The sequence below is a fragment of the Salmo salar genome, chromosome ssa13 (genome assembly GCF_905237065.1).
Source record: "Salmo salar chromosome ssa13, Ssal_v3.1, whole genome shotgun sequence".
Lineage (NCBI taxonomy): Eukaryota > Metazoa > Chordata > Actinopteri > Salmoniformes > Salmonidae > Salmo > Salmo salar.
Window position 1 is genome coordinate 61,352,023 of NC_059454.1, and position 22,628 is coordinate 61,374,650.

General features: G+C 43.9%; 1 protein-coding gene across 1 annotated transcript in view; it reads right to left on the reverse strand.

The window, feature by feature from the left end:
- The window catches only part of LOC106567544 (dapper homolog 3), a 29,183-nt gene extending 15,131 nt beyond the window's left edge, over window positions 1–14,052 (reverse strand). Inside the window, exons 1-2 of the mRNA XM_014136969.2 lie at window positions 13,564–14,052; window positions 1,002–1,131 (exon numbers count right to left, since the gene is read on the reverse strand). Coding sequence (XP_013992444.1) covers window positions 1,002–1,131; window positions 13,564–13,812 — 379 coding nt within the window. The 5' untranslated portion in view covers window positions 13,813–14,052. The remainder of the gene's footprint in view (window positions 1–1,001; window positions 1,132–13,563) is intronic.
- Window positions 14,053–22,628: the final 8,576 nt, after the last annotated feature.

Here is a 22,628-nt window from a genome sequence, read left to right on the forward strand (position 1 = left end):
TATGGTGGTCTGCTTGTTACATGTAGGTATTACAAACTCAATCAGGGACATGTTGAAAATGTCAGTGAAGACACCTGCCAGTTGGTCAGCACATGCCCGGAGCACACGTCCTGGTAATCCGTCTGGCCCCGCAGCCTTGTGTATGTTGACCTGTTTAAAGGTCTTACTCACGTCGGCTACGGAGAGCGTGATCACACAGTCGTCCGGAACAGCTGATGCTATCATGCATGCCTCAGTGTTGTTTGCCTCGAAGCGAGCATAGAAGTGATTTAGCTCGTCTTGTAGGCTCGTGTCACTGGGCAGCTCGGGGCTGTGCTTCCCTTTGTAGTCTGTAATAGTTTGCAAGCCCTGCCACATAAGACAAGCGTCGGAGCTGACGCTTTGCCTGTTTGATGGTTCGTCGCAGGGCATAGCAGGATTTCTTGTAAGTTTCCGGGTTAGAGTCCCGCACCTTGAAAGCGGAAGCTCTGCCCTTTAGCTCAGTGCGAATGTTGCCTGTAATCCATGGCTTCTGGTTGGGGTATGTACGTACAGTCACTGTGGGGACGACGTTCTCGATGCACTTATTGATAAAGCCAGTGACTGATGTGTTGTACTCCTCAATGCCATCGGAAGAATCCCGGAACATTTTCCAGTCTGTGACAGCAAAACAGTCCTGTAGTTCAGCTTATTGGAGCTAACACAAGTCTTCTGGTCTTGGGTAAGGATACTCATCACGCAACCACCCCCGTTACACATAATTTACACTTTCTGTCATACTACTGACAATGGCTATGTTTTGTTTAGCAGAAAGATGATAGATTGAACAACTGGCTTATGGAAAAGTTTGCAAAATTCTGGTAACTTTACCATCACAGGTTTTCCAGAAATCCCAGTTGGAGGATTCCCAGATTTCCTGCTTATTTCCTGTTGATTCCAGGAATCTTGAAACCGTGATATCTGGAAAACCTGGGAATTTTGCAACCATACTCAAGGGTCCAATTTGTGTAGTGTTATGTTACCTGAGCTGGGCCGATTGTCCACCACGTCAGTCGGGGGCTCCACTGCGTTATGCGCTGTATTAACCCTCAGCTCCCCAACCTGCTGCTCCAGAGATGCCATCAGACCCCAAGGACTACACTGTAGACTGCTCTGGAACACAAAGAGAGAAATAGAATCAGGGTTAGAGACTGTATTTGGATGTTCTACACACACACGGTCTCATCTCCCAGGGTCAGAAACAAAGCCAGAGACAATGCCAGATCACAAACAACCTTCACATTTTCAGACTGCTATTACAACACGCGGCAGGTAGCCTAGCGGTTAGAGTGTTGGGCGAGTAACCGAAAGGTCGCTGGTTTAAATACCTGAGCCGACAAGGTGAAAAGATTTGTTGATGGGCCCTTGAGCAAGGCACCTAACCATAATTTGCTCCAGGGGCGCTGTACTGCTATGGCTGACCCTGTAAAACAACATTTCACTGCACCTATGTGACAATATATTTTTTAATGAACAAAACAATGGAATAGTAACACGTCATTACCCCCACACGCAGATATACACTGAGATACAAGGATATACACACACGGTTGCGCATGCACACAGACACACACACACACACACACACACACACACACACACACACACACACACACACACACACACACACACACACACACACACACACACACACACAAAGCCTCTACCAAATCTCTCAAACAAATGGTTGGTGAAGGATGGGAACAGCATCGGCTTTGGAGGAGGTTAAAACTGTCAAAACAACAGGCCTCAGCCTTCGCCCCATGAGCGGAACAGCAGTACCGAATATATTACAGACAGTAGGAGAAAGAGAGAGAGAGAGCGAAAGAGAGAACCAGAGAGAGAGAGAAGAGGGAGAAGGGGAAGAGGGAGAGAGGGGGGAGGAAATACAAGACAACCACACTCAAATCTCTTAGTGAAGCATTATAGGGTGCAAACCTTGAGCATCTCTTACTCAATCAATAAATAAACTGCATAATCAATCAACCAATCGAGCGTCCATTTACCGAAATGCCCATAGCAGGGAAGCGAGAGAGAGAAAGAGAGAGAGGGGGGTAGATTGAGTGAGAGAGGGCAAATGAGGGACACAATTCAACCCTATATGTGTACAGAGTCAGCTGATTTCTCCAACCTTACATGCTTACCATGATCTGAGACAAAATCTAAAAGCTTCCATATACGCATTGAACAGTAAAGAGCTGATTTCTAGCACTTAACCTGTTCTAATCAGTTAATGTATAGCTTTTCAACCATTGGGATTGTTCTGAAAGACAGCTTATACACATCTTGTTGATTCAGGTGAGGGATAAAAATAGAAATTCAGTGTTGGGAGATGACTTACTTTTTCTAGGAATGTCCTAGAGAAGGTAGTGGGAGCAAGGTTTTAATCACTGCTGAATTACACACACACACACACACACACACACACACACACACACACACACACACACACACACACACACACACACACACACACACACACACACACACACACACACACACACACACAGCTGGCTCATAACATCGGCATGGTTCCACCAGCTGAGAAGGCAGAAAAGCCTGCTGGGTGATATGGCAGAGATAATGTTCCATATTTTATGCAGAGGAGAAAGAGAGGGGGAATCTGGGAATTATGCTGATGTCAAGTGTGTGTGGGCATAGAAGCTGACACTGACAACACACACCTGCACACATTGTACACGTCAAATGCAAACCCACACTTGCACACATTTTACAACCCAACACACACCAACACATACACACAGCTGTTAGCCTCCCTGGGGGAGCCAAACATATGATGAAGTGGGGAAGGTTTCCACAGTGCAGCTGAGAACGAACTGGGCATCCCTGTTTGAATCAGGTATTTCTCAGTAAAAAGTACCATATAAAAGCAGGGGAGCTGTGGGGTGAAAACACAGACATGCTGATCCATCCAGTAAAACATGGCGAACTTACTGGAAAGAAGGACAAGAGGAAAGGGTAGAGGCTGAAATGGAGGAAGAGAGGAAGAGTTGGGGAGAGAGAGAAGAGAGAGATATAAATAGAGAGAAGGAGAAACAGATAAGAGAGAGAAGAGAGAAAGATCTTCCTGTCTTACTCAACCATCCTTGTTTTATGTTTGCTTTGACAATGTAAGTGCTCTAACTTTTTATATCAATAAGGTTTTTTGAATTCAATTGAAAGAGAGAGAGGGAGAGAGAAAGATCAAGACAGCATTAAATAGAGAGATGCATCTTTTCATCACAAATGTGTTTTTTTCTGTTAAATCCATGTGTCAATCACTCTGACAAAATGTCAGCTCCAAAACTGTCACCCCCTTCCTATAGCCCTATTGGCCTCTCCCTTCCCCCTTCCTCTCTCCCCTCCAGGGTTCCACAGTGGAGCGACTCATCGGACAAGGAGCAGGCCCCGCCACTCCAGTCAGGGGCAGGGGTGGTCCAACAACCTCAGGGAAGAGGGGGGGACCAAGGGATGTAAACATACCACCCTGGGATGTGTCTCTCACTACCCCCTCCCCCATTTCTCTCTCTAGTAAGACTGAGTCAGGTTTTGTGCTCAGGGGAACTCTAACTGCTGAGGTGGAGGAGGAGGAGGAGGAGGGAAAATAAGTGGGAGGGTAAAGATGTTTAGAGAGGGTGATTGATGAACACAAGAGTTAGAGAGGGTGACTGATGAACACAAGAGTTAGAGAGGGTGATAAATGAACACTAACTAATTTGAGGGTTATCAGGGTAGTAATGGCGCCGGAGCAGAAGGCAGATGTTTTATGTGCCCCCAACCGATTGTGTTTTTTGTTTGTTTATCTGCGTTGTTTGTAACTTATTTTTGTACTATTTTTGTACATAATGTTGCCGCTACCGTCTCTTATGACCGAAAATAACTTCTGGACATCAGGACTGTGATTTCTCACCACGGACTAGCAGAATCCTTTTTCTTCATTCACAACTCTGACGAGCCCGAGGCGGAGGACATACGGCTCCCTCGGGAACAGGCCCCGACCCCAGTGATCTGCATGAAGAGGAGGCGGAGAAAGGGAGGCCGGAGGGCGGGCTGCCTTCTGAGGAGTAGGAGGCGATCGAATAAACCCCCACACCCTTCAATTCTGCTCGCAAACATGCAATCTTTGGACAATAAAATGGACGAGTTATTGGGAAGATTAAACTACCAACGGGACATTAAAAACTGTAACATCTTATGCTTCACAGAGTCGTGGCTGAACGACGACAATATCAACATACAGCTGGCTGGTTATACGATGTACCGGCAGGATAGAACAGCGGCGTCTGGTAAGACAAGGGGAGGCGGTCTATGTATTTTTGTAAACAACAGGTGATGCACGATATCTAAGGAAGTTTTGAGCCATTGCTCGCCTGAGGTAGAGTTTCTCATGATAAGCTGCAGACCACATTACCTACCGAGAGAGTTCTCATCTATATTCTTTGTAGCTGTTTACATACCACCACAGTCAGAGGCTGGCACCAAGAAAGCATTGAATGAGCTGTATTCCACCATAAGCAAAAAAGAAAATGCTCACCCAGAGGTGGTGCTCCGAGTAACCGGGGACTTTAATGTAGGGAAACTTAAATCAGTTTTACCTAATTTCTATCAACATGGTAAATGTGCAACCAGAGGGAAAAGAACTCTGGACCACCTATACTCAACACACAGAGATGCATACAAAGCTCTCACTTGCCCTCCATTTGGCAAATCTGACCATAATTCCATCCTCCTGATTCCTGCTTACAAGCAAAATTTAAAGCAGGAAGCACAGTTGACTAGATCAATAAAAAAGTGGTCAGACGAAGCAGATGCTAAGCTACAGGACTGTTTTGCTAGCACAGACTGGAATACGTTCCGGGATTCCTCCAATAGCATTGAGGAGTACACCACATCTGTCATTGGCTTCATCAATAAGTGCATCAATGACGTCGTCCCCACAGTGACCATATGTACATACCCCAACCAGAAACCATGGATTAGAGGCAGCATCCGCACTGAGCTAAAGGCTAGAGCTGCCACTTTCAAGGAGCGGGTCTCTAGCCCGGAAGCTTATAAGAAATCCTGCTATGCCCTCCGACGAACCATCAAACAGGCAAAGTGTCAATACAGGACTAAGATCGAGTCGTACTGCACCGGCTCTGACGCTCGTTGGATGTGGCAGGGCCTGCAAACCATTACAAACTACAAAGGGAAGCACAGCTGAGAGCTGCCCAGTGACACGAGCCTACCGGACGAGCTAAACTACTTCTATGCTCGCTTCGAGGCAAATAACACTGAAACATGCATGAGAGCACCAGCTGTACCGGAAGACTGTGTGATCACGCTATCCGCAACCGATGTGAGTAAGACCTTTAGACAGGTCAACATTCACAAGGCCGCAGAGCCAGACACATTACCAGGACGTGTACTGCGAGCATGCGCTGACCAACTAGCAAGTGTCTTCACTGACATTTTCAACCTCTCTCTGTCCGAGTCTATAATACCAACATGTTTTAAGCAGACCATCATAATCCCTGTGCCCAAGAACACTAAGGTAACCTGCCTAAATGACTACCGACCCGTAGCACTCACGTGTGTAGCCACGAAGTGCTTTGAAAGGCTGGTCATGGCTCACATCAACACCATCATCCCAGAAACCCTAGACCCACTCCAATTTGCCTACGCCCCAACAGATCCACAGATGATGAAGTCTCTATTGCACTCCACACTGCCCTTTCCCACCTGGATAGAAGGAACAACTCTCCCTCAACGTGATCAAGACAAAGGAGATGATTGTGGACTACAGGAAAAAGAGGATGGAGCACACCCCCATTCTCATCGACGGGGCTGCAGTGGAGCAGGTTGAGAGCTTCAAGTTCCTTGGTGTCCACATCACCAACAAACTAACATGGTCCAAGCACACCAAGACAGTCGTGAAGCGGGCACAACAAAACCTATTCCCCCTCAGGAGACTGAAAAGATTTGGCATGGGTCCTCAGATCCTCAAAAGGTTCTAGAGCTGCACCATCGAGAGGATCCTGACTGGTTGCATCACTACCTGGTATGGCAACTGCTCAGCCTCCGACCGCAAAGCACTACAGAGGGTATTGTGAACTTCCCAATACATCGCTGGGGCCAAGCTTCCTGCCATCCAGGACCTCTATACCAGGCGGTGTCAGAGGAAGGCCCTGAAAATTGTCAAAGACTCCAGCCACCCTAGTCATAGACTGTTCTCTCTGCTGCCACACAGCAAGCGGTACCGGAGCGCCAGGTCTAGGTCCAAGAGGCTTCGTACATACTACCTCAACTAACCGGTGCCCCCGCACATTGACTATGTACCGGCACCCCCCGTATATATTGTATTTTTTTACTGCTCCTCTTTAATTACTTGTTACTTTTATCTCTTATCCGTATTTTTTAAAACTGCACTGTCGGTTAGGGGCTCGTAAGTAAGCATTTCACTGTAAGGTCTACTACACCTGTTGTATTTGGCGCATGTGACAAGTACAATTTGATTTGATTTAGTACTACGACAGATAGTTCTGGGCTGGAACAAAAGCCTGCTAGAGCAGGGGAATACTTCCCTATTCTCCATGTGAACTAAATGGATTGGATTGGAAGTGGAGTTGACTGGTGCACTTGGAGTGTTAATCCGAGGATATACGTAGGACCAAAGCCTTTGTAGTTTGACCTGTATAGGGTTTACAGAGGTTTGATCTTAGGGATTACACACAGAGGCTGTGAGGTGTATGTGTGTGTATAAAGGAAGCAAGTGCCTATTGAACCGATGCGGTCTCACATGAGTTGCTCCTAAACCCACACACAGGTCCTTTTATCCAGTGCATGCATGACATTAACCCAGGTAAATCTCGCACGCACCGCACCGCACACGCACAAGGCGGCGGTAGTCTAGCGGTTAAGAGCGTTGGTTTAATAACCAAAAAGTCGCTGGTTCAAATTCCTTAGCCGACTGTGCCCTTGAGCAAAGCACTTAACCCTAATTGCGCCTGTAAGTAGCTTTGGGCCCGGTTTCCCAAAATAATCTTAAAGCTAAGTTCAGCGTTAGAACCTTTGTTTCCCAAAACCATCATTATTAACACTGAAAAGGCTCGTAATCTAAAACATATTAATAAACAGCAATTGCCTTGAGTTACAGTAAAGCGTCTTTCTCTCCCCCTCCCCTACCTCCTACACATTTCATCTTCCTAGTCTAAATGATACAAGCCATCTTTAAAAAGTGATTAAACCTAGATGCATTCTCCCTGCAAGTTCTGGGAGTCTAGCCTAACTCCCAGTACCTCTCCTGAGGGCCTCGAACCTTCCCATAGTCCTCTAATCCCCCATCATATGATGCGTTTGGCATCATCATGATGATGTGGCAAGTGACACATTGCTTCTTGAATGTAAAATATCTTGAAAACTTGACTGCTGACAACCAAAACATTTTGGGACTGTATCAACAGTGTGTGGACTAATGAAAAAAATACCAAAATATAGTTTTGGAGTGGGTTTATCCTTTAATAAAGTATTATATTGCTGGGTTACTATAGACCCTGGTCAAAAGGAGTGGACTATGTAGGGAATATGGTACCATTGGGGACGTGCACACAGAGTTTCCAGAGTGGTGCAGCTGAATGAAGTCACATTGTGCTTAACTGTATAGAATTTTTTGCTTTGTGAGTTGTTCAATAGTGTGCACACACCCGCACTCACACACTCTCGCTCAATCACACGCACGTGCATACAAACCACACTGGAGGGCACAAAACCGTCCAGTTCAAACAGAAGCCCCCACACTGTGCAGTGTGCTGTGGTGTGGTGTGGTGCGGTGTGGAGCAGTGTAGTGTGTGTGAGTACGCGGGAGGCCACGCTGCCTTTGTGCAGGGCCCTCTGACAGGTCAAATCACAGTGGTGTGTTTGTGTTTGCTGATGACAGGGGCCCCCAGAGGGCCTGCTGGAAGCACCCAAAGTAAAATCAACTCTAACTGTGCATCCCAAATGGCACCATATTCCCAATAGGCCCTGGTCAAAAGTAGTGCACTATAAAGGGAGTAGGATGCCATTTGGGACACAGACTTAAGCTTGTTAGGTAAACCCAATGATGTAACACCCCTAGCGTTGTCACGGCAACAAAGTGAGGTGCCTTCTCCATAAGTGGGATAGAGAGGGAGAGAAAAAGAGAAAAAGAAAATGAGAGGAAAAGGACAGTAGAGAAAAAAGGAGACATATGTTTCCCATGCCAATAATGGCCCTTAAATTGAAATTGAAATTGAATTGAGAGAGAAAGAAGCCGAGAGTTCGGAGGAGCGACTGAGTGATAGAGATTGAAGGCAAGTCACACAGCAATCCCCTTAGAGCAACACTAAATCAATCTCCACAAGCATCTCCATCTCCCTTAATCAATTATTCAGCCCTTTCCTATTCCTTTTTCTCCCTTTCACACTCCCAAAACAAACACTCACCCTAACAGACAGACACCAGCACTACAATACATTACAACTTCCTATCCCTTTCTACCCAGCTACAATACACCCACAAGCATGCTCCATTCGAGTCCACACACACTCCTCATCCTGGCTTCCACTTATGTCTCTCTTCAGGCAGGATTCCTGTGCAATTAAACCTTTTGTTCCCATCAATTATTAACAGCCTGCATCGCAGCTCACCACTAACAACCGCTAACAGCTTCTCTCAGCACTGAGTACGGCTAATTATGCCCCTGCTGGATCCTCCAACTCCCAGCAGGGGAGGGAAGGCAGCCTGCTGCTCAGCGAAGCCTAGCAGGCAGCCCTGAAGCTGGGTACTGAGGTTGGTAGTCGGGCCTCCGTGGAGCTGGGGGGGTGGTGGTGGTAGAGGAGATCCATAATTGTGTTGCACGTATTTTCACCTCAAGCCAACATGGGGGTTCTTTTCAGGAGGTTGGAGATGGTGGGGGGTTCGAGGTCAAGGTTGTCATTAGCCATAGATCTGGGATCAGATTACTCCCTTATACAAACCATTAGGGGAATGGAAAAAGATCTGACCTTACGTCAGTGGTTTGGAGCTTCTACCCACTCCCCTCATCCCTGGAACTGTGTGTAGAGGGAGTAGGGCGAAGTTGTCCCTAGACACTAATGGTTATGTTTAGGATTGGGGAGGGGAATCTGATCCTAGATGTGTACCTAGGGGAAACTTCACCCCAGAGTGTGTCTAGAGACCCCACAACAAGAGAGAAGTGACAACAACCCTCCTTCTTTCTCTCTCTCTCTCTCTCTCTCTCTCTCTCTCTACTGCTTTGATTCTGTACACACACTCGCCTGACACTCCACAATGTTTACCCAACACAGCTAGGCATGAAACACATACAAAACACACACAGGCTACGCAAACACACCCACCCACCCACATACACACATTAAACATTAGAGTAGAGTGTGAGTGTCACAATATGAGATGCTCCGGTGACACATGGCCACACAGCTGCAAGAGGCTCCATGGGGGGGCTTACAGTACAGCCTGCTAATGGGAGGACAAACACATGCACATTCACACACACGCGTGCATCCCCACACACGCACACACAAACATATTATTTGAATAACATTCCCACACATACATTGATATCACATAGCCGCACTGATTAGATATCACAAATACAATACACACAATCTGTCCTCCAATCCCCCCTCCATATACACACATTCATCCATTTTCTCTTTTAAGCACACACACAAACACACACTTTTCCTCTGAAATGTGGACCGTATGTGATTTCCCAGCTGTTGTCTGTTGTCAGATGGCTGTCAGCACCACTGCCTCAGGAATAAACCTGGAGGGTCTGCTCACGCACAAATACACACGCACACGCACACACAAACTCATACGCACATGGCACGCACACACACACCTCCAACTTTAACCACATGGCAGGACCTTCCTCACACGCCCTGAACTTTCTCCTGTGACACACACAGACACACGCCCACACACACAGTCACACAAACAAACACACACACACCCAAACACACAGCAGTCCCTTACACCTGGCCTTGGTTATTGCCTTATCTTTATCCCACTACAGAAGAAGAATCAAGCACTGTTTGGTTATGAATCAGGCAGATGTGTGGTCTGGTCTTAGAGCAGGCTATCTGCAATGGGTCAGCTTGGATGTGTCCCAAATGACACCCTATGCATTACATTCTACTTTTGACCAGAGCCCCATATGTTCTGGTCATAATTAGTGCACTATATAGCAAATAAGGTGCCATTTGGGATGCACAGCCCTTTGTGTGGGGAGGTCAGATGGCAAAATCCTTATTCCCTATTGATTGACCTATACGTAACTTAATAAATCCCTCCTCCATTGGAGATCTGCTCCCAATGATGAATTTGTAACATGTAGGAAAGCATTTGGAGAAATAATGATTGCCGATCTTTTGCTTGGTGCATATATTGTGGGCCAGGAATAACTTGTGCTGCGCAGATTAGGCATTGGACAAAAATGACTTAAAATTGAGAATCTCCAGTGAACATGCTTTTTAGGATTAGGCTTAATCTGGGCCGCGAAACGGCCCCGAAACGGCATGGCCCTATATCTTTCTTCTATGTAGAAATAGTCATATAAAATCATCAGATAGTCATACTGGATAGTCCACATAATGAACGATTTATTGTTTAAAACCCACAAAGACAATCCCTCAAAAATATTTCAAGCATTAGCGCCTAGCCAAATTGCCCACAAGGTGATCATTGAGCGAGTTCGTGTTGCATGACTCGCTGGGTGGACCAATGGAATGGTCTAAAATGCGCAAACCTCGACCACCTGGGGCACCGAGCTATGCAAAACGAACAACACAAGAGCAATGGCCCAACAATAGGCCTATCAATATTCCAGTTAATCCGTGGCTATTTTTCACACAGTGGCCCGAAGCGACTGAGAGAGACAGAGATTTAAAGTGACCTCTATATAGGGGTTGTGTGCACGTCATGCGTGTCGTTTTTCAGTCTAGATTAGATGGAAAGCTACAAGGCAAGGAAACCATTTAGATTACATTCACATACAATTTGTCGCTTGATGCTGGAGGCAATTTTTAAGATGCTATTTATAGGCAGCGAGATAGTTCATTGCCGGGGCAAGTAAATTATATTTAACATAAAATATATGGTTCTTATTTTAGTAGCCCGTGGTACATTTTCTAAGCCATGTCCAGGTTATCCCCATATCACCAATTTAATCCATGGAGAAAATAATACTTGATGCAAAATTGCAACATGTTGTCCTGTCTTGTTTGTTTACCAATGCTATTGTAATCCATGCTTTATGGAGACCACCCAAGACCATGATAAGGCGATAGCAACACTTGCATCAAGTACAGCACTTGTAGCCTGACAACTCACGGTAAATTCTTCTGCTGCCCTGTCATTTGCTACATACTTTAGTCTGAGACTGCAATCCATTGAAGTCGTTTGTGATGTATTGATGTGCAGTTCATGAACGATTTGTTCTTTTTTAACTAGTCATTTTACTGATTCGAGAGTCATGATTTGTTTTTCTGAGTGACTCGTTTCATTTAAGTTGTTCATTTGACCTGCATGATCGGAAAATAGATCATGCTGCAGGCAGCAGAGAGAAGAAAGACTGATAGTTGATCGCATGGTGCAAGAATGAATGCAATTAATTGAATATTGAATGTTATTATGGACACAGCTTTGTAGAACCAAAACATACACAGCCTCTGCTCAACAAACTGGAACTCGAGAATGAACTATTTGGGTGGCTGAAGTCCACGGACAATATTGTGCTTATCACCCTCACGGCAGACAAGCAATGCACTCCGCCAAGAGTTGTTCACAATCTAGTCCGGTTGTGACCACAACCATACCTCGTTTCAAATGTCTAAAAAAATAATATTTGTTGTATGACTAGCAATCAAATGTAAATTGTTTAAAGTCCACGTTTACAAGTCTCAGTCACAAATGACAGCTCCAATAAGCCCCCTATGGTGAACGACATGTGAACGAGAGGCTTGTAAAATCATGACTTTCAGTTTTCAAGTTTTCAGTTGATTGTTGGCCGGTAGAGGGTCCTGTGTGATCTGGGCATTACTGACTCAAATGAACGAAATGAGTCGAAAGATTTATTCTTTTGAGTCAGTCAGTCAGTTTTTTTGTATTCTTTTGAGTCAGTAAAAAGAGCTGATCTTCCCAACACTATTGTGGTGACAAGGGGCAAGAGGGGCTTGTACAAAATCATCAGCGATTGGATCGTCTCTAACCAATCAGAGTATCAAAGCTAATTACGAATTTTCTAACGGTCAATGCTATCCGGGATCTTTGGGAAGTCCTTACCCTAAACCCTAACCTTAACCCCTACCCTCACCCTGACCTTAACCCTTACCTATAATATAATATAATATATGCTATTTAGCTGACACTATTAGCCAAAACGATTAACAGTCATGAATGTATACATTTCCGTATTGGTGGCCTCAGTGGGTCGCGAAACCTACGATCCTGGAGTTGTATGTGCCATGCTCTACCAACTGAGCCACAGAGAACCAAACTCTAACCTTAACCCTTACCTTAACCATTTTACATTTCAACTTCAATGGGGTAGGGATGTCCCAAGGATCCTTGATAGCAAGGATCATTTTCAAACTGCCACTTTACCTACATGTGTTCTGGCTCTGGCCCAACCCATCGGTTTCTGGACCAATCAGATGGCCCCGAATGTGTTCTCATTCGGTGAAGGGTAGGGAAGGTAGTCAGATCAAAACTGATTGCTGAGAAGAAACTAATATCCATGGGCATGGCAGTGTTTTTCCAGAGCAAGGAGTCTGGGTAGCCAGGCAACATTGCTTGGTCAATGAACAACTGCCTGTGCAATGACTGCACAAATATCTTAAGTTCTAAAAATATTTTAACATATGTTTTAGGCATACCTAATTAAGCCTAGGTAATTCATAGAATTCGGCCAATGTCTCTTTAAAAAAGAGATAACCTGCAATAGCCCTAAAGAAATAATAATCAGATAAATAAATACGAATTGTAAAACACAATAAAAGATATGGAGATATTATAGTTCATCATAGGATTATTACCGAGTAGGCAATATAAATAATTGGCAGGTGTCCCAACCAATGGTGGACACTAAGATTATCCCGAAACTATAAACAACCTTCAGGGTCGATGCTACAGTATGATGGTGGGCACTGTCCGACCTTTTCAAAACAATACTTGATATAGAGAATATAGCCAGGTGAACATATTTTTCGAAACAGCGTCAATAGACAATGGAATGAAAAAACACAAGCACCGAATACACCAAGTTTGCCTTAAATGGTCACGCGCGCTCTGAGCACACTCTATGTGGGTGTCGAGTCTACATTTGTGATGGTACCGTTATTCAGCACAGATACACTCTAGGCTATGACCCAATTTTATTCCAAGAGCACGAAAAGCATAACCATGCAGTAATACCAAATTGATTTTTTTTAAAGTCCAACTAGAAGCTATGAATTAGATCGATAAGAAAATGTTTTCCTATCGATTTAATATGCAATTTTAAGTACAATACGAAAGTCTTACCGGCTGGCGCCAATAACTCAAGTCCTCCAGCGCACAGTTGGCTGTGTCGGGAGAAGGTCGGGTCGGCTGGAGGTTGCCCCATGCCGGGCGTCCTGGGACAGAGTCCCCGATGGAGAGGGCGCTGAGCACTAGGCATTCCTGGCTCTGTTTCAGCAGCTCCAACTCACATATACCGGCCAAACTCGCCTCAAGACGCTCCTTATTCCGTCTGCGCTCCGCTGTCATTGGGAAAGAAAACGCTCGGTACATCGCTCTCCTTGCTCTTTGACTCTTCTTCGATCGTTTCTCAGCGGTTCCTTCTTATTTAGTATCCAAGTATGGCTAAATGTTCTGCATATATTGTTTAATTTCAAAGTTACTTCAGTCTTTGATATTCATGTTTAAAGCGAAGTAGCGACAGCAAGCGTTAGGTTACAGCTGTGCAACATTGTAGCCAGAACCGAACCCATTCCTCCTGCTGGCTCAATGCTGTTGCTGGATTCCAATTCCGCAGCTGTCAATTTGACATTAGCATGCCCGGCCTTTTCCGAGGGTCCATTGGTTGCCCAGAACATCAAAATAGTTAATATTCAAAAGGTATTCTACTCTTTAAGATGTCATTGGACACTGATCTCTCCTTAGTATTCCATTGCTTGCAACATCATATTCCCTCTGCCAATTTTAATGCGTAAAAGTTGACACCAAGGGAGAGGAACACGTTGATCAAGTTGTACCAGGCCAGCCTTTAATGAAAATCCATGCACATTCTCTGGCTACCTCGCCTAAACCCATTGCAGTCACTAGCTAGGTTTTCATCCAATTGGTGACAGATTTTCATGCGATTTTCATATTCTAAAATCCGCATAAAAACAATATGCGCATTTTCCTACCAGAGATGTCCCACTGGGCACACCATGTAATTTCAACGTGGATATTTTGATCATATTGGGTTGAGATGTTGATCAATGAGATTTCAACCTTTAATCACCCATTCAAAAAGACAGCCAGAAGTTTGTTGAATTATCAATGAGTTATCATTATGCTTTCAACCATTTAAAAGCACAACAACATTCATGGAATACTTTGTATCAGATAGGCCTATTGTGTATTTATACAACAACTTACAATATCTGTGCTTCATCTACTAACACAACCTAATGCATTTGTGATTACATTAAATGTACATAGTGCAAGTGAACAATGCTGTTCAAGATTCAACGCATATTATAGCAAATGTAAAGATCTCCACAGACCTGTGACATTTGCATGCTATCTTGAACATACATGCGTTCTATGATTACATTAGAAGACAAATACAGTAAAATCAAAATGTGGCCATGGATGTGTTACTCATTTTAAGGTTGAATAAATACTGTTAAATTAGTCTGTATTACAAAAATAATATTTAATTGTGTTTGATTGACAACCCAACCAAATATCAACATTTAAATTAGATCTAATGCTTGGAAAGTTTCATTAAAGCCACTGGCTTAATCCTATTCTATAACTTTCGTTGGAGACGTGAATTCAACATATCATTAATTTGTTAACAAGTTAATAGGCTATGTACTATATTGTAAAAGTGATATTGAATTGTGTTTGGTTGTCAATACAACCAAATATAACATTTGAAGGATATGTTGGATTCATGTCTCCACTGCAATCCAAAATCTAAGTTAAACAATAGGACTAAATCAGATCAAACTTTATTTAAAGTGCATTTAAAGTTTGATTTGATTTCGTCCTATTCTTTAATCTAGATTTTTGAGACATGAATCCAACATATCAATTATTAATTTGTAGACAAACTGGAATTAAAGCCAGACTAAGTCAGTGGCACAGATGAAACTATCCAAGCAGAAAATACATCTCCTTCAAGTGTTGATATTTGGTTGTGTTTACAACCAAACACAATTGAATATCCAGTTTGTCTACAAATTAATAATTGATATGTTGGATTCACGTCTTCATCTCAAACAAATCTCTAAGTTAAAGAATAGGACTAAATCAAATCAAACTTTAAATGCACTTTAAATAAAGTTAGCTGGCTTCTGACATTCATCCTAGCTTTACTATCAACTGCCTAGCTTCATCAGGCAGCTTTAGATGCAAGGGTAAAACAAATATAATATTTGCTAGTTAACCAACTGATTGATAGAGTTGATATAAATTCCATTGGCAAGCTAGCTAGCTAAATTGAAACTTGTTCTTGGAGTTTATTCACATGGTTAGGTAGAAAGAGAATAACGTGTGGATCTATATCGTGCAGAATCGTAAGCTTGTAATTTGGGAAGCTCATTCAATAATACAGATTTGGGAGAATTCTGGCCCAGGGGACTGAACTGTGTGCCAAATGTAACAAAATGGCGCCGATGGATAGAGCTGCCGTGCTCTTAGGAAACTTTGCAGTATTTAGTTTTTTTTCTGTGTTATATCTTACATTATTAGGCCAGGAAATGTGTGTTATTACATACAGATGGGAATAACTTTTGGATATCAGAGCAGTGGTAACCCACCAGCATTACCAGCATTACGACCAGGAATACGACTTTCCTGAATCGGATCCTTTGTTCGTACCCCCCAGGGCAACTGAACTGATTCCAGAAGCTGATCCAAAACACCACCGGCGGAAAAGAGGTACTCGGAGTGGACTTCCAGTTCGACTCAGGAGGCGCGCACACCACCCACCGCTTCCGAGTATATTACTCGCTAATGTTCAGTCTCTGGGTAATAAAGTTGATGAGCTCAGGGCAAAGATTTCCTTCCAGAGAGACATCAGGGACTGTAACATACTCTGTCTCACAAATACATGGCTCTCTTGGGATATAATGTCTGAGTCCGTAGAGCCAGTTGGATTCTCAGTTCATCGCGCAGACAGGAATAAATATCTCTCCGGGAAAAAGAAGGGCATGGGTGTATGTTTCATGATTGACTACTCATGGTGTGATTGTGAACTCAAGTCCTTTTGTTCACCTGACCTAGACTACCTCACAATCAAATGCCGACCGTATTACCTCCCAAGAGAATTCTCTTCGGTTATAGTAATATCAAATCAAATGTATTTATATAGCCCTTCTTACATCAGCTGATGTATCAAAGTGCTGTACAGAAACCCAGCCTAAACCCAGCCGATACCACGACGACCCTCAAAGAACTTCACTTGGCTTTATGCAAACTGGAAACCACATATCCTGTGGCCGCATTTATTGTAGCTGTGGATTTTAACAACGCAAATTTGAGGAAAATGCTACCGAATTTCTATCAACACACTGACTGTAGTACTCGCGCTGCTAAAACACTCGACCACTGCTACTCCAACTTCCGGGATGCCTACAAGGCCCTCCCCCGCCCTCCCTTTGGAAAATCTGATCATGACTCCATTTTGCTCCTCCCTTCCTATAGGCAGAAACTCAGGTAGTTCCTGTGCTAAAAACTATTCAACGCTGGTCTGACCAATCGGAATCCATGCTTCAAGATTGTTTTGATCACGTGGACTGGGATATTTTCCAGGTAGCCTCCGAGAACAACATAGACAAATACACTGATACGGTGACTGAGTTTATCTGGAAGTGTATAGGAGATGTTGTACCCATAGTGACTATTAAAACCTACCTTAACCAGAAACCGTGGATAGATGGCAGCATTCGAACCATTGCATTTAACCATGTTAAGGTGACTGGGAATATGGCCGAATACAAACAGTGTAGTTATTCCCTATGTAAGGCAATCAAACAGGCAAAATGTCGGTATAGAGACAAAATGGGTCACAATTCACCGGCTCAGACACGAGACGTATGTGGCAGGGTCTACAGACAATCACAGACTACAAAGGGAAAACCAGCCACGTTGTGGACACCGGCATCTTGCTTCTGGACAACTAAACACCTTCTTCGCCTGCTTTGAGGATAACCGACACAGCCCTCTAACAAGGACTGCGGGCTCTCCTTCTCCGTGGTCGATGTGAGTAAGACATTTAAGCGTGTTAACCCTCGCAAGGCTGCCGGCCCAGTCGGCATCCCTAGCTGCGTCCTCAGAACATGCGCAGACCAGCTTGCTGGAGTGTTTACAGACATTCAATCTACTGTCCCCACATGCTTCAAGATGTCCACCATTGTTCCTGTTCCCAACAAGCAAAGGTAACTGAACTAAATGACTATCGCCCCGCAGCACTCACTTCTGTCATCATGAAGTGCTTTGAAAGACTAGTCAAGGATCATACAGTGGCTTGCGAAAGTATTCACCCCCCATTGCATTTTTCCTATTTTGTTGCCTTACAACCTGGAATTAAAATAGATTTTTGGGGGGGTTTGTATCATTTCATTTACACAACATGCCTACCACTTTGAAGATGCAAAATATTTTTTATTTTGAAACAAGCAAGAAACAAGACAAAAAAACGGAAAACTTGACCGTGCATAAATATTCACCCCCCCCCCCCCCCAAGTCAATACTTTGTAGAGCCACCTATTGCAGCAATTACCGCTGCAAGTGTCTTGGGGTATGTCACTATAAGCTTGGCACATCTAGCCACTGGGGTTTTTGCCCATTCTTCAAGGCAAAACTGCTCCAGCTCCTTCAAGTTGGATGGTGTACAGCAATCTTTAAGTCATACCTCAATTCGATTCAGGTCTGGGCTTTGACTAGGCCATTCCAAGACATTTAAATGTTTCCCCTTAAACCACTCGAGTGTTGCTTTCGCAGTATGCTTAGGGTCATTGTCCTGCTGGAAGGTGAACCTCCGTTCCAGTCTCAAATCTCTGGAAGACTGAAACAGGTTTCCCTCAAGAATTTCCCTGTATTTAGCGCCATCCATCATTCCTTCAATTCTGACCAGTTTCCCAGTCCCTGCCGATGAAAAACTTCCACACAGCATGATGCTGCCACCACCATGCTTCACTGTGGGGATGATATTCTCTTAGTCTCATCTGACCAGAGTACCTTCTTCCATATGTTTGGGGAGTCTCCCACATGCCTTTTGGCGAACACCAAACGTGTTTGCTTATTTTTTTCTTTAAGCAATGGCTTTTTTCTGGTCACTCTTCCGCAAAGCCCAGCTCCTTCAGGGTTATCTTTGGTCTCTTTGTTGCCTCTCTGGTTAATGCCCTCCTTGCCTGGTCCGTGAGTTTTGGTGGGCAGCCTTCTCTTGGCAGGTTTGTTGTGGTGCCGTATTCTTTCAAATTTGAATAATGGATTTAATGGTGCTCTGTGGGATGTTCAAAGTTTCAGATATCTTTTTATAACCCAACCCTGATCTTTACTTCTCCACAACTTTGTCCCTGACCTGTTTGGAGAGCTCCTTGGTCTTCATGGTGCCGCTTGCTTGGTGGTGCCCCTTGCTTAGTGGTGTTGCAGACTCTGAGGCCTTTCAGAACAGGTGTGTATATACTGAGATCATGTGACAGATCATGTGACACTTAAATAAAGCCCACTTGTGTGCAATCTAACTAATTATGTGACTTCTGAAGGTAATTGGTTGCACCAGATCTTATTTAGGGGATTCATAGCAAAGGGGTGAATACATATGCATGCACCACTTTTCTGTTTTAATTATTATTATTTTTAAACAAGTTATTTTTAAAACAAATTTCACTTCACCAATTTGGACTATTTTGTGTATGTCCATTACATGAAATAAAATAAAAAAATCCTGTTAAATTGCAGGTTGTAATGCAACAAAATAGGAAAAACGCCAAGGGGGATGAATCCTTTTGCAAGGCACTGTATCACCTCTACCTTACCTGACACCCTAGACCCACTTCAATTTGCTACCACCCCAATAGATCCAGAGATGATGCAACCGCCATCGCACTGCACACTGCCCTATCCCATCTGGACAAGAGGAATACCTATGTTAGAATGCTGTTCATTGACTATAGCTCAGCATTCAACACCATAGTACCCTCCAAGCTCATCATTAAGCTCGAGGCCCTGGGTCTCAACCCTGCCCTGTGCATCTGGGTCCTGGATTTCCTGATGGGCCGACCCCAGGTGGTGAAGGTAGGAACCAACACCTCCACTTCGCTGATCCTCAACACTGGGGCTCCACAAGGATGCGTCCTCAGCCCTCTCCTGTACTCCCTGTTCACCCATGACTGCATGGCCACACACACCTCCAACACAATCATCAAGTTTGCAGACAACACAACAGTAACTGGCCTGACTGCCAACAATGACGAGACAGCCTAAAGGGAGGAGGTGAGGGCCCCGGGAGTGTGGTGCCAGGAAGATAACCTCTCACCCAACGTCAACAAAACAAAGGAGCTGATCGTGGACTTCAGGAAACAGCAGAGGGACCAACCCCCTATCCACATCAACGGGACCACAGTGGACAAGGTGGAAAGCTTCAAGTTCCTCTGCGTACACACCACTGACAAACTGAAATGGTTCACTCACACATACAGTGTGGTGAAGAAGGTGCAACAGCGCCTCTTCAACCTTAGGAGGCTGAAGAAATTTGTCTTGGCACCTAAAACCTTGACAAACTTTTACAGATGCACAATTGAGAGCATCCTGTCGGGCTGTATCACCATCTGGTATGGCATTTACACCGCCTGCAATTGCAGGGCTAGTGCGGTCTGCCCAACGCATCACCGGGGGCAAACTACCTACCCTCCAGGACACCCACAGCACCCAATTTTCACAGGAAAGCCAAAAAGATCACTAAGGACAACAACCAGCCGAGCCACTGCCTGTTCACCCCGCTATCATCAAGAAGCCGACGTCAGTACAGGTGCATCAAAGCTGTGTTACGTAGATGGGAAAAAGCTGTCCTTGAAATAGTCTTGATATGTTCGTCAAAAGAGAGATCAGGGTCCAGAGTAACGCTGAGGTCCTTCACAGTTTTATTTGAGATGACTGTACAACCATCAAGATTAATTGTCAGATTCAACAGAAGATCTCTTTGTTTCTTGGGACAAGCATCTCTGTTTTGTCTGAGTTTAAAAGTAGAACATTTACAGCAATCCACTTCCTTATGTCTGAAACACAGGCTTCCAGGGAGAGCAATTTTGGGGCTTCACCATGTTTCATCGAAATGTACAGCTGTGTGTCGTTCGCATAGCAGTGAAAGTTAACATTATGTTTCCGAATTACATCACCAAGAGGTAAAATATAAATTGAAAACAATAGTGGTCCTAAAATGGAGCCTTGAGGAACACTGAAATTTACATTTGATTTGTCAGAGACAAACTGATATCTTTCCGACAGATAAGATCTAAACCAGGCCAGAACTTGTCCGTGTAGACCAATTTGGGTTTCCAATCTCTCCAAAAGAATATGGTGATCGATGGTATCAAAAGCAGCACTAAGGTCTAGGAGCACGAGGACAGATGCAGAGCCTCGGTCTGACGCCATTAAAAGGTAATTTACCACCTTCACAAGTGCAGTCTCAGTGCTATGACGGGGTCTAAAACCAGACTGAAGCGTTCCGTATACATTGTTGGTCTTCAGGAAGGCAGTGAGTTGCTGCGCAACAGCTTTTTCGGTTTTTTTTGGAGAGGAATGGGAGATTCGATATAGGCCAATAGTTTTTTAGATTTTCTGGATCAAGGTTTGGCTTTTTCAGGAGAGGCTTTATTACTGCCACTTTTAGTAAGTTTGGTACACATCCGGTGGATAGAGAGCCGTTTATTACGTTCAACATAGGAAGGCCATCATATGACTAGTAGCAAGGGAGACAGCCAGTTCTATACATACTTTGTATTTGAAACAAAATAACAAACGTTGGTTGCAATTAGTTCCCTGATAAGTAGCCTACTGGATACCTACTGTCTGACTGTAGATTGGGTACGTTATAGCCTAACAAGGGGAAGGCGCCATTTGGTTGCCATATGCATACGATCGCTCACTCAATCACTCACACAATTTAATCACATTAGTGCTACATATTATCTAATTAACACCTTGGGTGTACATAACAACAGTTGTCCTCTTCGCTCGTCTTTAAGTGTCTGGAACATTTGCCTATAATGGAACGTGTGGCCTGCAGTGGCCACTACTCTAGCCTGCTCATTTCTGGGAGATACAGTAGATGGGTTGTTCCACAAAATGAGTCTCTTTTGGGTAGTGTAACTTGGTGGAAGAAAAAAAATATATGAATTAACCTAATTTTAACATTCTGTCATTTTCAACTGAATGAAAATTAAGGTTTCCCATCTCAAGAGATTAAATAAAAAATGACTATAGTAAGGGCCTTCTAAGTGCCAAATAAAGTAACAGGGTTGACCGTTACAGGGTTGACAATTATTTAACCTTAAATCTATCTGTCTATCTATGGGTAACAAGGTTGACGTGTTATGCTCGACCCACTCAGTTTTCTACCACAAAACACCAGTAAATGCCCAAAAAGTGTAGAACCAGCTCATCTGCTTTTACATTATGATTTGACACTTAGATGTTCAATGTTTCTTTAGAAAGAAATATTTCAAAAGGAATCGTTTCACCATATTACAAGAGCTCACATAAACAGGGTTGACCTTAAAATAAGGGGCAGTTTTATTTTTTTAAATAAATCCCTTAATAACAATAATCTTCAGACAAGTCTTTGTCAAAGTAACAAAATAATTAGGGCTTTACAATGATGGTAAAAACTTGGAGACATTTTCGGGTTAAAATCTTCCTAGAAGTCGGAGTACACAGAGGGACATTTTTTATATTTTTTTGAATTCTAGAATTTTCCATGTGGTCTATGTCAAAGAGCACATCATTTACTATAACAGGCTTTTAAAATTCAATATTGGTGTACAATTTCTACTTAAAATATCAAAGGGATGCAAAAGAGACTCATTTCGTGGAACGACCCAGCCATGTACATCCCAAATGGCACCCTATTCCCTATGTAGGGAATGCACACTGAGTGTACAAAACATTAGGAACACGTTCTTAATATTGGCCCATGTTGACTCCAATGCTTCCAACAGTTGTGTCAAGTTGACTGGATGTCCTTTGTGTGGTGGACCATTCTCAATACACACGGGAAACTGTTGAGTGTGAAAACCCCTGCAACGTTGCAGTTCTTGACACACTCAAAACGGTGTGCCTGGCACCTACCACCCTACCCCGTTCAAAGGCACTTAAATATTTTGTCT